Source organism: Micropterus salmoides, unplaced genomic scaffold (assembly GCF_014851395.1).
Source record: "Micropterus salmoides isolate LMB-PRFRI ecotype aquatic unplaced genomic scaffold, ASM1485139v1 Ms_hic_scaffold_11, whole genome shotgun sequence".
In the NCBI taxonomy this organism is placed as follows: Eukaryota; Metazoa; Chordata; class Actinopteri; order Centrarchiformes; family Centrarchidae; genus Micropterus; species Micropterus salmoides.
The window spans coordinates 30,388,491-30,406,897 of NW_024040152.1; the positions used below are offsets into that span (position 1 = coordinate 30,388,491).

Consider the following 18,407-nt stretch of genomic DNA (forward strand, 5'->3'; position numbering starts at 1 on the left):
TCTGCAGAAGAAGGATGTATCCTAACGTGTGTAATTGTTCCAGTGATTTTCATGTTTCCTGGTGTCAAGGCTGGCAGGCAGGCCTGTTGTGATGTGGCCTGCAGGGTCAGCATTGAACCATGGAGAAGATTCCCCAACTACCACACAATTGAAACCTCACAACCCGGCCATGGTCATACCAGACCGCCACAACCAGAACAACTGGAGCACTTCCAGATGCTTAGCAATAAATAGAAATAAATGAAACTTTTTGGTATATGGGTGTAATTTAGCCTCATATAGCCATAATACATCATGATATACAGTTTTAGTCATGATAACAAAGACTATGCTTGTACCCATGACAACATCACCAAGACCTTTCTGGTGCTCATAACTTAGTACTCCTAAGTACAGTATATAAAGTATACATTAATGTACATTTCATCTGTTATAACTCAAGCATGTCCCCAAGCTAGCCGGCTCACTTCTTCTTTCTTACATCTTCTGCAGTGCTTAACGTTTCTCTGACCTTCAATCAAGTCCTTAATGTCAATTATGCTGTTATATGTAAAACTGAAAGAAGAGTAAGGTAAAACTACAGTGTTCAACATCTTCAGAAGGTTTATTAGTTACAAAGATGAGGGCAAAATTAATATAGAATAGCATTTTGCTAATTTTATTAATCTTTTGCCTTGCTCAATAGCCCCATATGGCCCCAACCTCAACCCACCCACCACCATTCTAACCTCAGACCCCATGCCCCCATTTTCAATTCTCAGTCCCCGGGCCCACTTTCAATCTTTGCTCCCCCCAGCCCCTTACCCCAGGGAAGTGGCTTTGGTGGAAAGCCACACAAAAGCCCAGTAGTATTTACACACTCTGCTTTCTCACAGAACGTTCACAGGCTGTTACATGTGCAATTGAGACAACAGGAATTTTCCTCCTATTTTTTCCCCCCTGTTCCTCCCGTGTTTCACTGATTCTCTGCTTTCCTTCGCAAACCGGAAAGAAAGTAATAGAGAGATCAGTTTCCTGTTAGTAGCAGATGTGTGGGCATGGGTCATCTATAGAAGAATGAATAGATCTGATTATTGTTTCATTATATCCCTTTTAAATGCTTCACTGTCTCCTCTACTGTGTCCTGTTTCATGAGTATTTATCTTGCGTAGGTGTCATTATTTACAATCTGTTTTCCAGACGTTTTACTGTACCTTGCCATTTATATATGTGCCACTCTACCATGCAGATCTGGGCTAGACTCTGTGAAAACTAAAGTAATAGTATCTGGGTGGATTAACGAAATGGATACTTTGATTCCTAGTAGGACTGCGTCTGAAGAAGAAGCTGTCATTTTGTGCTCTTTAACAAGGAAGATGTGTTGACTGTTTAAATATCTTTGTCTCAATATTTGTCCACTTAAAGTCCTTGGACAGACAGAGTGATTACGATTACTGCAGGAAGCTTTTCTGATCTGTGTATCATGTTGCCTCATGAATCGTAGCGGAAAGACGATACCATCAAAGAGTGGGCTTAGCAATGGCATCTTAAGATGGCAGCAGGAAGTTTGTAAATCGCAGTGTCAGATTCGAAAGGGAGCACAGATAGTGTTCCACTATAAAACTGGAAATGGATTTGAACCCACTGTCGCAGCTGTCCCATCTATATTTTGCTCTCCCCCCACCCCCCTACATCTATCATCAAGTGTTCTTTTTAATGGTGTAAACTTTCCCATCCGTTTTCAATCGCATCAACAACCCCAGGACCCTGAACGTGCTTGGCAGTCAAACTCTGAGCTTTTACTGCCAGCCTCTTTTAACCATCAACAATCAACCCCCTGCCATTTAAAAATATACAACAGGCTGGGGTCCCTCTTTGTTGGGATAGTTGAGTAGTTATTGAGAAGCTGTCTGAACCACAGTCATGTGCGTCAAGAGTCAGGGAGGGGTGTGCAGGAGAGATCCCATCAGGGCCTAAGAGCCTTTGGAAGGAGCTCAAGTAAAACTTACACGTACACTTGCACCCACACACTCGCTATCCAACTCGCATGCACACTATGTGCTGTTTTGAAATTGTGTACTTGAATTCCTGTATGCAGGAGACTTGACACACTTCCCTTTCCCTGTTAAACCTGTGTTTTCAATAGCAGGCCAGTGAGCTCTGCGCTCTTGCATGCAAGGTGACGTAAGAGTGGACAGCATCCCTGTACGACTCGCATGACTTGAGTTTTCTGCAAGGCTTTCTCATTGACCCATTGCTGTAGGTTGGCCAGACTTCACCATATTGTTTTCTGCTAACAAACCCCAATATATTGATGACTCTTACTAACAGGAATGCCTACTTAAAGGCCCACTTGGTTCCAAGCATTAATGTTGGGAAAAACCTTGCGCACTTTAAGTGATTTGCCATTTGAAACGAGTTGACATCTCGAAGCCTGTTTATCTCGGCAACAACCAACATTTAGCTTACTCAAAGAAGCATGTGAAAAAGTACAGATTTTGCTGAAGACATAAGCCTCCCGCAGGTTTTATGTGGGACCAGGAGGTAGATTTGGCCCCAAAGTCCAGTCTAAGCTGCTTCGGCCTGGATAGCTGTCAGACTATGATATGATTCACTCCCCTGTTGAGGTTGTATTGCTCCCACGGATGATATCACTCATCTCTTTCTCATACTGGCTGACAGCTGCACCACCAAGATCCGCATTTTTAAGATTGAGAATACATACATTGTTGACACCTGCATATGTGCTTATACACATATTACACACATACTATATATTAGACACCCACCATAAACATACACACCTGGAAGTATTTGCTTACTCGCTAAGTTCTCTTTCTCATGTCACCCCTCTTCTTTCTCCTTCTCTTCATCCATCTATCCACCAATGCCTCCTACCTCAACCCCCACTGTTTTCTCTTAGAATGGGAACCCAAAGGCTGAGGAGCTGGTCTATAGCCACTATGTGATCTGTAACGACACCCACGAGACGCTACGCTTTGGCCAGGTGGATACAGATGAGAATGTGCTGTTGGCCAGCCTCCACAGCCACCAGTACAGCTGGAGATCCCACAAGTCCCCTCAGGTAGCGCATATGCACACACTCACACACACACACACACAAGGTAGACTTACCAGGAGTTATTAGATTGTGAAACGATGGTATACGGTCCTGTACAAGCGACCTGCGTAAGATATCAGCCTTGTTTTAAGAAAAACATGTTTCATTCACAATTCACAAAGTGTAACCACGACATCTCTCATTGGTGGAGCTACCTATTATATGGAATTATTTACCAGACCCGCAAACTGCTAGTAAGTTACTTTGCTTTTCTTTTTAGTACTTTTTTACACACTTACTACAGGTTAGTTAGTGAGCTTTGCAGGCTGGCTAGTTAGCTTGCTAACTGAATCTAACATAGTCTACATGAAACTAACTAAATATAAACTTCAATAATGACAAAGGTTCAATTCAAGAAGAAGCGCAATGCTGTCTTTAGGTTGAAAGTCGTTATAAAGATTTTCCCTATACTTAATTATGTACACAGTCTTGTACCTTTCCATTTTTTTCTGTTTTCCAAAACTTTTATGAAACAAGATTATAATGAATAATTGTGATATTCACTTCTGAAACTGGAGCCATTCAAAAGTGGGTGGTCACTGTTGAGCTCTAAATCTGAAGGCCCTCAGGTGTGTGGGATTGGGTGGACTGCACCCACGTACAGCATATTCAGAAAGGCATTAATGTACCATTAACACATATATATATATATATATATATATATATATATATATATGGACCTCATACACAGACATGCACACACAAAATAGAGTGTTAACATCATAGAATATTAGCACCAGCAGTACACACACACACACACACATATTATGGGCCATACAGATGTACTACATTTAAAAATTTAGTCATTGACTTGAGCATACATATTTGGTCCACAGGCTCATAGAGGTGTGTACACACACACACACACGCGCGCACACCATCATCAGCATGCAGCCACTATCTGTGTGTTTCTGTCAGAGCTCTCAGACAGTGCCCTGACAGCATTGTTAAATAAGATTGATTATATTTAACCCTTTGTGGTTTTGAGGTTGAGCGGAGGGTGGGCTGGCGATCTGTGGCATATGTGTGTGTGTTTGGTGCGCACATGTTTCAGGACCCCCATGTGTTCCACAGCGAGTGTGAGAAAGTCAGGCTTGAGAAAAGACATGGCCATAATTGCTCGCAGTAAGTCAGTAAGTCAAGTTGTATTAATCATCGACCATGGTTAATCTGTGCTCTTACCTCACTCTCGCTTGCGTGCGCAAACATGCACACACACACTTGCAGAGTGGCAATCTGGCATATCAGCACAGCAAATACCACATCTCATTTTAGCAGTGAGTCAAAATGACCTCTCTATTTTCAGGGATGTTTTGGAAGAAAGATTGTCCGAATGGGCCAAATGTCATCATAGATGAAGAATGTGATTCCAAGATGGTTCTGTCATGTGTTATTCCATCATGTATTAGTGGTATATGAAATATGTGTTCTCAAGATGAACATGATTTGTGAAACTAGATAAATAAGACATTTTTGGTGACTTTGCCAGAAACACTCCGCTAACTTATTGAGCTTTATGATAAAATTCCTGCCAAAGTGTCCGCCTCAGCAAATTGTAGCACACACTCCTAATTACATTTTGGGGTTATAAAAATAGTGACACTGATAACAGAAAGGGTTGTATTTCTTAAATGGTTACTTGTTCCTGCAAGTGTGTTTTTGTAGCTCTTACAAATCAGTTTCCAGTGTGAGTCTTAAGTGTTGTGCTGTTTTGCTTAAGTCTCATGATGCTTTGGAGTGTCTAAAACAACTCTGATCATCATGAGCCATCATTCCCCAGACATCTCCACCTTAGCAAACTTTCCTCTTTGTATCTGTGAGCCTGCTCTCCACTTCAACCCCAAGACCTTCCCCTTAACTCCTGACGACCTCATTGCAAAACTCACATCCTATCCTTCAGTAAATATTTAACTCTTTCAACCTGCATTTTTTGTTACTAGCATCTCCTACCACCCAATCCTCTGATCATAACCACACTTATCATTGAGTCTCTAATTTACATACTTTGGATAACCATGTTATATAACCGTGCCTCCGAACAGTGCTGGCCACAGTTCTGGTTGTTTGAATGATGGACCTTGACAATGTAATGACATTTGTGTCTAGTCAGCTGTCTGCTCTGTCCTCGCACTGTTCCTGCCAGCAGACCTGAGCTTTCAACTGTTGTCATGTTATCTGTGCTCCATTCATAATGATATCCATGTCTTTTTCCCATCCACTTTTTTACATCCCCTCATCTCTTCCCAATTTCCCCAATATTGTAACCCCTCCAAGTACATCAGTAAACACTTTTCAGCTTGGGACCCACAGTGCAATTAGCTCACTCATACTCTGATGTGCTAATGCTGTGCATAGTATTCTGTGTCTTTTCTAGCCGTGTGCTGTAGGGACCCACCAGACACAGGCCAAAACCCATTTCAGGCCACACACCCTAAGCCATAGTTTAGAAAACATAGCTGTGCAATATTCCCTAGATGTCAACTCAATCCAGTTCTCTCTTTATTCCTGATACCTCACCTCCATCAGCTCGATGAGATCAGTAGACCTGGACAGTCTCTGGCCTTCACACCGTTTTGGGGTCTCACTTGGACATTTGTGCCTTTCTCTTAACACTTTCCAACAACAGCACACAGCTTCCCAGAGCTGTCCTTGTCCCTTTCTCAATCCCCCTCGCACAGTCCTGTTTTCTGGTGTTTACGACCTTGCTGGCTGAGCTCATTTGCCCTTGTCTGGCTTGTCCTGCCACTGGCCTCTGCCTGGCTGTCCTGTTCTGTCTTGGACGCTGGCTAGAAGGAGACTTTGTCCTCCTTTTTGTCCTCTGTCACACCCCAGTAAATGCCGTCCTCTCATTTGGGATCATGGCCTTGGATTACCCCTAAGACTTTTTCTGCATTTGGCCAGTTCTGGTCTGTCCTTTGGCCATCCCAGGCCCTTCTCTTTTGAATTCATACAGTTCTCTTTGTGTACCTTTTACCCACCATACATTATATATGGTCACATTGTTCTGTCAGTAGCCCTGGTTTGATTCTTTCCGCTCTCTTGACATGAGGTCATGGCTCACCCTCTTTTAATAGCCCTCTTAACCACCAACCTACCATTAGTACTATCATTCTGTCCAGGGTTCATCTATCTCTACCTCCCAACCATGCTCCCCTTTCCCACTGTATCCAGCACACACACTCATATAGTGAAGTACACATTCCCCACCCCTGTTGCTCATGGCCAATCTTGTCTTGTCTGGGAGGCCTGGGGCCTGTCGAAAAGCCAGGCCATCAGCCAGTCCTCATGGCTCCAGTATGATGTATGTGTCCCAGCTGACCTGTCCCCCATGTACACACACACACGCACACACACAAGACAGAGCTGCTAATTTGCTTTTATAAAGTAATCTCTCCCCTTTTCTCTCTCCGGCTTCCCTGAGAACTCACTGGACATGAGATCATCTTGAAAAGAAGAAGATGGAGAGATAGTTGGAGTGAAGAAGAAGAGACGAAGGCAGAATACACAGGGAAATACGAGAAATTCAAAACGAGGGTAGCAAGGAGTTGTCTACGGGGATACTGCACAGGCCTACTTGAGAATACGGGAGGACATGGAAAAAGGGAAGCTGGGGCAAAGGATGAGCTATGCTCTTAACACTCATAGATTGGCTTACATTAGCTATAATAACAACGCAGCCAAAAATGTGTCTGCTCACTATCTTGCTGTCCTTCCCACATTCCCTATTTCTCTCTGTTCATGATGCGCAAGCAACATGTTAAGAACTATAGATGAGTAGATTTGCCCCTATGCTATATTATTGTACATTAATTCCTTTAATCTTAATCTGCTATTGCCGGTCCATAGACATAGTCAGAAAGATTCAGGAAAGGGAGGAAATAACTTCCTAAATGAACAGGCCTGCTGTTGTTTCAGCTTGAACTAAAACAGGGAGGCACATTTAAAATTCTCACATTTAAAAAGTCTACTCTGTGTGCCTTTGTGTGTCCGTTTGTGGAAAAAAAGTGCTTAATGTGTGTGATCCTGAGCGGTTAAACCAGTATACACTTCCCACGATGTTGACATACCTCCGAATATCTGTCACTTCTCTCAGAAGAATGCTGAAGCGGAGTGTTTTTGCAGTGAAATGTGAACCTCAGCTCAGGTCACACTCCCTCTCACTACTCCTCTGTTTCTCTCGGTCTCCCTTCCACTCTCTCTACACCCCTATTTCTTCTGTCAGTCATGGCCATAAGATGCATTAAAAGGGTCGATTGAGGCAGTCACGTCCTCAGAGCTCGCTGTGGTCTAACACTTGATCAAATTCATACACACACACACACTCTGATAAAATGTTTCCTAAGGCCTGGAGTCTGTCAGGCCTCTCAGTATACTTTCTCTCTTTGAGACCCAGCATGCCTTCACATCCCAGCATTTCCCCGCCAAGGTAGAGAAGTTTATAAACACACACAATTTTATTTTTTTATTATTTTTATTTATTTTATATATATATTACATAAGAGAGAGCAGTAGATAGAGAGATAACAGATAGATAGATTGTTATGATCGATCAAAAACGCCTCAATGACGAAGCACTCTCTCTATAATTATGTACAGTTTATATCTGTCTCACTCACTGTCCCCGCCCTGCTGTTTTTCAGGGCTATGGCGTGTGGTGTGGTGTGGATGGTTGAAATATCTGGCTGCTCGGTACAGGATGCAGCCTAGCTGATGGAAATCCCTGTGGTTAGTGTGGTTAGCAGGGAGAGGGGCGTAAAAAGCCCCCTAGATTTGGGAAGGACTTTTTAAGTGCCTACAAGGAATATTCACAATTTGAGTATATTGTAATTTTCTCCAGGAGCAGGCTTCTACAGAATAACTCTTCCTCTTTCTTTCTGGATGTGTGTCTCTGCTTGTTGGTGCTGTGTGTGTGGTATTGGTCCATGTGTGTGTGCGAGTCAGTATTGTGTCGGTGTGTGTGTGGTTCCCAGGGGTAATGTGCTGGAGATAGCATCCCAGGACTATTAGTTTGTGGTTAGATTGGCCATGTTGTTGGAAGCAGGCATGACAGGGAGGTATTTGGAATAAGTGAGAGTGTGTGTGTGTGTGTGTGTGTGTGTGTGTGTGTGTGGGGTGTTTTTTTGTGGGGGGGGGGGAGTGAGAGAAACAGTGTACGCAATGTGCTTGTTCATGTGTGTATTATTATGCGTGTCTCCTGTTGCTTACTTGCCATAGGCACTTCAGACTGCTGTGTCTATCTAATCTGGGTTCTTGTTTTCAACCTTGCAGCAGAGTTCAACTTTTACAGCTCATTATTCAAAATAAGTATAGGTATTACTTTAAATGTATCAGTTATTTTGTCAAGTAAGAGTTCATATTTCTGAATCCTGACCCATTGTTTAAGAAACACTGCCCTCAAGTGAAGTGGTTTAGTTGTGCTGTTCATCCAAGATTATAGCTTTAACTGCAGTAGATTAGGCTGACCCTTTGGGCGATATTAGCTGTCAGTTTAACCCACACATTGACTGATCAGCAAGAGGGCCAGAGAGAAGCCGCTGAAAGGGACTGCTGTCCACTTTGTTCCCTGGAGAAAACCTACACTTTCCTGTTGTTTATACTCAGAGCTGGGTTTGATCCAACAGGAAGGCTGACTTTTTTGAAACTGACATGTACTTGTAAGCATTACCTTAGGCAATGAAAAGAAAAGTTTAAGTTGAACACTGTGTAATTAGGCAAAGGTTAAACATTGACCACTCAGTGAGTTATATTTTGATGATGTTTGTGTCACAAGCTCACATTCATGTGTTGTAACATGAACTACTGATGCATGAAACATTCACCCCCCACGGAGCCATTATTATTGTTCATTGCTGTTGAACAATACAGTCATTTATCCTCTACTCTCACACTGTACCTTGTCCAGGAATGTCATCTGAAACAACCCACTAGTGGAATGATAGAAAGAAAAAACAAATTTCATAAGTTTGTTAAGGCAAATATATTATATTTATCAAATATTTTGGCTGCATGATTCAATTGTAAGATGCACTTTGTGTGAGTCAGTGGATCAGAAGCTAAGTCAGTCCTTAGAGAGAGAGGTTCATTGTCATCATGGCTTCCTGGGTTGGATGACCTCAGACAAACAGAAGAGTCATCATTAGGTGAGGTCTCATTCAGCTATGCACGATTCACATTCCAGGTTACATGGTAAATGTCAATGTTGAGTGGAAAGGAATTGGCCTTCTTAGTCATTACAGCTCAAACAATACAAATGTACATAAACATAAAAATGTAGTTAAGGAAAAAGAAAGAGGTTAAAGGAACCCCTCATCAAACTAGACTGGCAGTTCTAACTGATGGATCAGTAAAACCAACATCCAGAAATGTGTCTCTGTGTCTCCTCCTTTTACTGACTGTTATGAATGAATAAATGAATTAATATAAGCCAAATGCAGAGTGGTGCATATACATTATTAAACGAAAGTTCAAAAACTGCTATAACTATTCAAATATTTGATGTGGTACTTCAGAATAATTTGGGGTTTTGCTGATTAATGGAATGGGAATAGTTCTTTTGCCCATGGAGAACAATGTGATTTACTCCACATAACCACCATTTATTCTATTATCTGCCACTATAACCAGACCGTTCCACTGTCTGATCAGTGTTTGTTAGCCTGTAAAGCAAATATGCATATACATAATTCTTTTTCTGTTAATGTGCTTGCATGAATATTTGAGTGATTTGTTTGTGTGCGCGTGGTGTTTTATTCTGTGATTAATTTATTTCATCAACAGTTCAACACATTCACTGTTGCATGTCTTTCAAGGCAAGTTGACAGATATACAGTCCACTGAGGATTAATCTGTCTCCTAATGGGATAAGAAATCTGCCAAATGGAATTACATGTACACACACATCAAAACACCTAGAGGTCAAGGTGCACAGGTGATTTCCTGTTCCTAGGATGTTTAAATTTGCCTCAAATTTTAGCGCTGAAGTTTCTTATTCCTGCACCTCTGTTCATCCCAGCAACTGGACCTCCAGTGCATAAGGCTAACACTAGCTAATCTATAGTTCATTAGGCATATTCCTCAGCAGCCAAAAGGCCTGTATACCACTGTACCCCTCCTTACTGGCCTCTAACCCTTAGACAGGATACGCCAAAGATTTTGTTTTTGAGAAATTGGCACTTGCCTTATGTTAGTATTTATTCTTAGTATATGTCACTGGAGGGCTGAAACAATTTCTCACAGCAGTGCTTGTTGGGAGAAGGCTTGATTAGTGATTAATAGGATATTTCCCAAGGAGTTCTGAATCACATATTTGTATAATATTGCAAAGACAAAGAAAAAGAAAGAACAACACAATGTTGCCAGTAATTTTTGAAATCAATGACTCTTGAATATTCTGGGGACCCATTCCCATCTTTCTGCAACCCACCATTTGGTCCCCATCCAGCCATTTTAAAACAATGTACTACATTCCCCAGCTTTCTACCACAGTTGCCACAGCCAAGATTTTCATGAGAAATACAAGGAGGACAGTGAGTCTCCACCTTCACCACCCGCTTTTTCTTTTTATCTCTGTACAGTTAATTCCTGCTCATCCCTTCAAACTCAACCCAGTCTTTAGAAGAGTTTGTTTTCTCACTCGTACTGAAATGCTGTGAGTTTTTATTTTGATTCCATGTTGTATATCTGATCAGCCACTGGTCTGTCATGACTCTGTGTGTGTATATGTATTTGAGTAATTCCACTCCCTGTGTAGTTTGTCCCAGAGGAAGCTCTCCCTCTGACATGAGGAGATTAATTTAATTATCATGTTGATGAGAGCTGAGCTGCTAGAATCTCATATTTATTTTTCTATGTAAATCTTTTTAAACATGCCAATGTGTTAGCAGTTTAAAAAATATGTTTTCATCCTCTCCATCAAATCCTTGGCCTTGAAACTACAACAAAGAGTCTTAAACCACGGGTTGCAACCCTGTTTGGGCAGCAGAACTGTTTCTGGTTGGTCTCCACATGACAAAAGTGTTGGTATGTTTTAATGACCCTGGGCCCCAGTGTGACAGCATATTTATTCAATTGAGATCCAAATCAACTCGTGTTGTACTATGATGTCAGTTACAGAATGAGGTATCTCTCTGTGGCCAATGTCTTTTATCAGCCAGTATCTTTTCTCTTATGAACATGTACTATACACTTTCTTTTCTGTGTGTATGTGAAGGTCAAAGTGTCCCATAAAATGTGTCAAATGTAACAAATGGCATTCAATAACGCTACCTCACTCATGTCGTTTAAGCAGTACTCTAATGCACAGAGACAAAGGTACCCAGGTAAATTATTTTTTGAGGGAAAGCTTCTCAATCCAAAATAAGTGACCAAATATCTGTAATCTAAAGGGATCAAAGTCACTATAGCAGGCTGGATTGTTTGACTTGTTCAGCACACCAAGCTCTATACAGTAGACAGTCGGCAGACAAATCGAAATATCCAGGTGGCGAGATTCTTGTGAACATCATCTCCTAGGTCTTTTCCACTACAGGAACCTAACAGCCTGTAACCTGCAGCTTCTGATAACCTGAGCTTTTAAGAACCTCTAAGGCTTTGGTCCTGCCTTGTATTTCCAATGTGTTTAACAGACCAGAATGTTTTGGATATATGTCATTGAAAAGACAACACCAGGACAAATTCATTTTGTTGTCATTTTCACAAGTTGCTTGGTAGGTAAGTACAGTTATAGGATAGACAACAATGGAGTAAGTATAGGCAATACTGACTTAATTTTCCTTTTGACTTTTAAATTAATGGAAGGACCCCACACTTAGTAAGAGGTTGATAGAATGGCCTAAATAGTGAGACTGAGACCAGCACTCGACCAGCCTCCACCCACTAACCAGCACTCCAGTGCTGGGTACATTCCTCGAGACTGGTCTGCTGTCCCAAAAGACACACTTGCCTTATTTCTCTCTGCTCCAGAACATCTTAAGCTGTGCAGACACTGCGTTTTTATTGATCTTGCATGTTGTGTTAACTCACACTACATGTTTTAATCAGTCTTTCTGCACTGCTAGAACCTGCAACCTTTATGCTCACACTGTAGGCCTACAGGTCATCTATCCAACCACAATGTGGGTTGTCACACTCGCTGATGACGGTGTCGACAGCCTAATCATTGATCGTGCAGGCATTATGAACATAGATATAAATGGTTATGACCCCCCTTCCAATTGCATACTAAATGACAATAATCTGGCAGAAATTCTTCCCCATTTGGGCTGAATCCAAGCAGTGTCTACTTGGCTTAACCAGCCCGTTGCTTGGTTCTCTCCTGAATCAGAAGACAGGGAGGTTCAGGTTAAGAATCGGTGAGCGTTGTGGTCCCATTGGTGCTGCCCTAGGTTCAGCACCACGGACAGCACTGTATTGCTGTGTGACCAGTCCCACAGGGACATCACTGGGCTGCATGGTGGTTTTGGCATAGTGGCCAAAGTAGGAACTACAGGTCACATGACAACCTGGGACACAGAAAGGCGTCTTTCCCAGCTGTATTTACACACTGAAAGCATTTCAGAAGACATGGCTGTGAAACTATGAGGACATTTTTCTTACCATCACACACATTAAAAATACTGTTTGAATTTAACATTTTAAATATTCTGTGCAGCATACATTTAAAAGTCTATTTTTTGTGTCATATGTGTGGTTGGTCTGTCAGCCATGCAGAAACATAGAAAGACGCTAATGCGCATCCGTTACTGGCCCAAGTTGGAAGCAGAATAAAAGTTTTTAGTGTATGGCCATATTAACGTGATATGTTTTATACATTTCCTGGGCTTCAGCTTCATTACACAATCTACTACTCTGTGGTTAGGAGTAGCTGTATAGGGTTAACCCGTGCTGCATTTGTTCTTTAGCGGGAGAGCTTGTGGTTTCATTGTAGCGAACCAATCCTCTCTGTAGTGAAGTGTTACATTGAGCTATGCATTGCATTGTCAAACCACTGGAGACATTAATTGCATTCACGTTGTCTGAGTTAGACTGCAGTCAGCCCACATTTGCTGGTAGTTTAGAAGCACTCTAGTTGTGGTCATGGTGCGGGTGACTGAGGTCGCCTCTTGCCTAGTCAGCCTATGATCAAGAACATACCACTTTTTGTCTACTTGTACATACAGTATGTGTGTCTGTATATTTGTGTTTGTCTGGACAAATGTGTTTACGTAAAATGGCAAATGGGGCGCATTTAATAGCGCTTTTCTCCATTACCACACAAAGCGCTTTACAGTGTTGCCTCTCATTCACCCATTCTCTCACACTCTCACTAATGGTGGTGGCGCTGCCATGCAAGACACTGACTGATCGCCAGTTAATGTACGGAATAGGCTACAATGGCATGTGACCCTGAACACATGCCATTGTAGACAGATAAAACTGAAGTTATTGTTTTTGGAACGATTGAAAATCAGTGCTCGACTTCAATCTGTAATGTTAAGAACCACAAATCAAGCCAGAAATCTTGGTGTGGTCATGGACTCAGACCTGAATTTGAGGAGCCACATTAAGACAATTACAAAGTCAGCCTACTATCACCTGAAGAATATATCAAGGATTAAAGGACTTATGTCTCAGCAGGACCTGGAAAAACTTATCCATGCATTTATCTTCAGTCGACTCGACTACTGTGACAGTGTCCTTACAGGCTCCCTAAGAAATCCATCAGACAGTTGCAGCTGAACGCTGCTGCTCGACTCCTCACTAAGACCAAAAAGGTGGATCACATCACTCCAGTTCTGTGGTCTTTACATTGGCTTCCTGTATGTCAAAGAATTGATTTCAAAATCATAGTTTATGAAGCACTAAATGATTTAGGGCCAAAATACATTTCTGATCTTCTGCTTCGTTATGAACCATCCAGACCTCTCAGGTCGTCTGGGATCAGGTCTGCTTTCTGTCCCCAGAGTCAAAACTAAACCAGGAGAAGCAGCGTTCAGTTATTAAACTCCGTATATCTGGAACAAACTTCCAGATAACTGCAGGTCTGCTGAAACTGTCAGTTCTTTTAAATTAAGACTGAAGACTTTTCTTTTTACCACTGCTTTTAATTAAATATTTAAGATTTTTCTTTTTACCACTGCCTTTAACTAGTAGATTGATAACTTACACTGCACTGTAACTGTTACTGTCCTGTGTTCTTTTTCTGTGTTTTTAGCTTTTTGCCATTGCTTTTAATTAAATATTTACACGGTGAGAAATGAGTAGGTAATTGAGTGAAAAGATAATGAGAGTGAGATTGAACATAGTGAAGGAAGTGGTCTTAAATCTCGTGCCTGAGTGATTTGCAGGAACCTCTGTCCACCTGTAAACGCGCAAGTGGGTCCAGAGTATAACTGGATCAAAATGGCCTGCGGACAGACATGTCCTGGTTTCTCTGTAATGTCCGAGGGTTTTTGCAGTTTCAGTGGACCCAAAGATTGCTATGGACCCGAGTACAGACTAGCTAGAGAGAGTAGATTAAGTGTACTTCTCTGTTTATTCTCTTTTCAGAATAATTGTAACTCAGTTATTTGCTCAACCCCTCAGCCTGTTTTTATTTTCCATTTAACTCTTTTAACCCTGAATGTACACTGCACTGTAACTTTTATTAATTTTTAATGTAACTTTTACATATTTCCCTGTTGCTTTTATGTTTTATGTAAAGCACTTTGAATTACCTTGTTGTTGAAATGTGCTATACAAATAAACTTGCCTTGCCTTGAACAGGAACAAGCAAGTAGAAAGGATGGAAGTTTGGGTGGATATTAGTCTGAACATGCCGTTGGTGAAAATATGTATTTCTGTGTCTATACTGTAGTCTGTGTATGCAATATGAATACTGATGCCCAGAGCAAGCTTTTGTTTTTTATTTTTGTGTTCTTAGACTGAGAGAAGGTCTCTGTCCTTCCAAGGGTCCTCGACCACTGACTCTTTCACCCTCCCACCATGCGGTTTATAAACCTCTGTACTTTCAGACAGTACTCCTTTTGTCCTGCTCCCTCCATTTGGTGCAAACACTTGCCGCGTCTGCATCTCCTGGAACCCTTGAGGCCCTGGATGTCTAAGATGCCTTGGTAGAAACCAGAGGGAGAACTATAGGACAGTGTTAGTCAAGCATAAACCTCTTAACGTCTCCTCTGTCAACCACGGACCCACACAATGCCGTCTCTCTGTACCTTCTTCCAGCTCTAAAACCGCTTCTTAGACTTGCAAATCTGGGCTTTGATGTTGCATTGCCTTGCTTCTTTTGTCAGAGAGAGGGAGCCAAGCAGGAGAAAGGCATTGCAGACAGCTGTTAAAGCCACCATAATTCCCTCATGTTACATGGGTTAGCCCTCACTGCCCTGGCAAGGATGCTGTTGTGTCTCTCTGTTCTCTCTTTAACTCATTTACGTCGTTTCTTTTCTCTCAGTGCAGTTCAACTTTTTCTACCACTGTCATTTTTCTTTCCATACTAATCTTTTATAGAGGACAAAGTAATCCATACTCTGTGTTTTTGTCTGGGTGTAAACCTGTTTCTCATTTGTTAGGTGGTTAGGGTTAGCTCCCTGGTCCCAAAGTTGTTTCACCAGACCAGACTCTGTTCCACATCCCTCTTTCCGAAGATTACAGTGCAGATATTTGTTTGTTTTTAAACCTTTTCTTTATGGAAGTGAATTCACATCATTTTGCAATTGTTTTAAGCTTCTGAACATTTAATTTACATGTAAAGCTTGTTTGGGTGGAATTGGGTAGGAGTCAACCATCTAAGACCTGCCGCAGCTTTTTTGAGAAACTAGTGTGCAAAGCTACTGGTGTTGTTTATACCTCTACTCCATTTCTCAGAGTCTCAAATCTGCTATTATAGTCTGGGTGAGATGGAATGAAGGAATGGTAGTAATGAGTAGACGACCAATAACCACTGCGGCTTTGTCAGCCCGTCCTTGTAGCATCCAGGAACACTGATCTTCATTGCGGACAGACATTTAAATTGTGTTATGTGCACCCAAGCACATTCCTCCTAGAGGACAATAGACGGATAGTGGTTACAGTGGCAGGAGTGACTTGTTCTGTCTGCTGGGGGACAAGGGTTGGAGGGCATTTGTTGTGTGTGTGTGTCTGTCTGTCTGTGTGTTCACAATCATGTGAAAAAGAGGGCGAATTTGTGTCTGTCCGACTGTATGTGTTACTCTGTCCATCTTTGCCGGGGCCTTCGTGCTTCCTGACATCCACATTATCAAAGCAGACACTTGACTCATTGCTTTGGTTATGACTGACTGATGTGTTACCGTTTTTTACAGGAAACTTGATTTTCTCTCGGGACAGGATTAAGCAATGAAGCAGGCAGTAGACATGACATCGTACCGATGATGGAATTTGGTTGGTTGATTGACTCACTGAATATAAGTTACAGATTAGGCCGGTGGTGATGATAATTCTCAGAAGTTAACACCATTTCTGAATGTGTCAGTCCCATGTTTGGGTTAAGCATTTAGTTTCCATAGCAACTGGGAAATCTGGGTGATGGGGATTCAAAAAATCCATGTGGTAATGATCTTGTGAAAAGACAGTCCAACATGATCTATGTGGATTTTAACATCATCTTTCTGACCCCCTGATATTTGGTTTAGTAGACAGGTGTTCCTTGTTATGTTCAGGTTAGTCACAATTTCAGCAGACTGTTTGATTTGAAAACGTGTCAAAGTGTCAGTATGTGCTCAACACTCAAAAACACCTGCAGGCTCTATTAAATAAGTTGTATTGTGGCAAAGCCAGTAAACCAATGGTAATTTAGTCATATACAAACCATATCAAACTTCAGCTTTCATCATTGCCATGTTTGACCACTACATGACAAGCAGTCCCTGTGATGATGTGGCCCTGCAGTCTGTCTGTGGACATTAGACCAAAGTTGTGGAAAGTGGAGTCGATTCAGTTTAAAAAGGAGTGGACAATCCCATTGTCAAATCAATCAGATGATTCATCCCCATGGAACTTAGATGAATCATCTGTATCTTGGTTATATTAGTGTATTTGAACAAACATGTCACTGTAAACCTTCATAAGGATACAAGGCTGGTATGTACTGTCAGACCAAAAGGCATATCACTGACTTGTAGTGGGTTCATCTATGTCTAGAATTGGGATAAATCATTCCTAGTTTGAATATATTAAAGAATGGAAAATATGTTTGACTAAAGTCTTTTACTGAAATATCAAAACCATCTCAAGATACATCCAAAGAATTTGGATGAATGCTTTTCTTTTGTTGATGTCAGGGCTTGTGGCCAGAGTTGTTATTAGAAAAGCAGCAGTATAACATTATCCTGGTCAATTCCTGCACACTATCAGTGAAACAGACAATACACAGGAAAGAACAATGCAGTCACAATGAACATAATCCCCATGCAGATCACTCTGGTACAAAAGCTGGAGCCCAGTAATGTGCTGGAAACTAAGTGTCCAACATCAGCCAGCCATAATCACAATCCCTCCCTGAGGATTTAAGAGAAAGAAGAGTTTGAGATTTATATTACTTTCACACTCAATACCCAACTTGGTAAGTGATCCTAATATGACATATGGGTTCTTAGTTAGTTTTGGACAAAAATCTTACACTCTGTTCCAGTTTCTGAGTGGGTGTAGGAGTTTTTAAAAAGATTTCTTTGGAAATGACATTAAAAAAACTTAATTTCACATCTGAGGTTACAAACTGAAAGCTATTTTTGCTGAAAATGTTGTTTTTCTCAGCATATTAGTAGAGTAAGAGAATCACATTTTACAGAGTTGATATGGATATTATTGATAATTACAATGCACTTATTTATCAATGGTAGTTTCTCATGAGTTTGAATTTACAATTTTACTTGCTACATATACTTTCCTCTTATTTCACCTTGGCATGGTGACCTTGTCAGGCCATTATATGGTGCAGGCGGTATTGGGCTTTAGTCTCATATAAGGCACGGGGGTATTTTATAAATTTGGTTCTTGAGGTTAGATATCTTCAAATTAGAAATCCGATGTGATGTTATGGTTTCTTTACTTGCCCGGGGACACCACAAGCAAAATGGAAAAACTGAACTTACTGTATTTAAGTTTCAAATGACCTGTACTTATCATACAGTTGACAGACTGTATGACCCTCTCTACTGTCATTTTGTCTCCTACTGTATATAAATATTAACTTTCCGTACAAAATTATATATAAAATCATAACCTTCTTCATCAGGGTGAATGGATAGGTTCACATTATTTCAAGTCTATCTTAAAACAATGCTGACATGCCCATATGTACAATGAAAGGGTTGCT

General features: G+C 41.3%; 1 protein-coding gene across 3 annotated transcripts in view; it reads left to right on the forward strand.

Moving 5' to 3' along the window:
• LOC119898078 (vacuolar protein sorting-associated protein 13B-like) overlaps positions 1–18,407 on the forward strand; it is a 323,319-nt gene that overhangs the window by 271,872 nt on the left and 33,040 nt on the right. For all 3 annotated transcript variants that reach the window (XM_038712226.1, XM_038712228.1, XM_038712227.1), the window contains one exon: positions 2,903–3,064. In XM_038712226.1, coding sequence (XP_038568154.1) covers positions 2,903–3,064 — 162 coding nt within the window. The remainder of the gene's footprint in view (positions 1–2,902; positions 3,065–18,407) is intronic.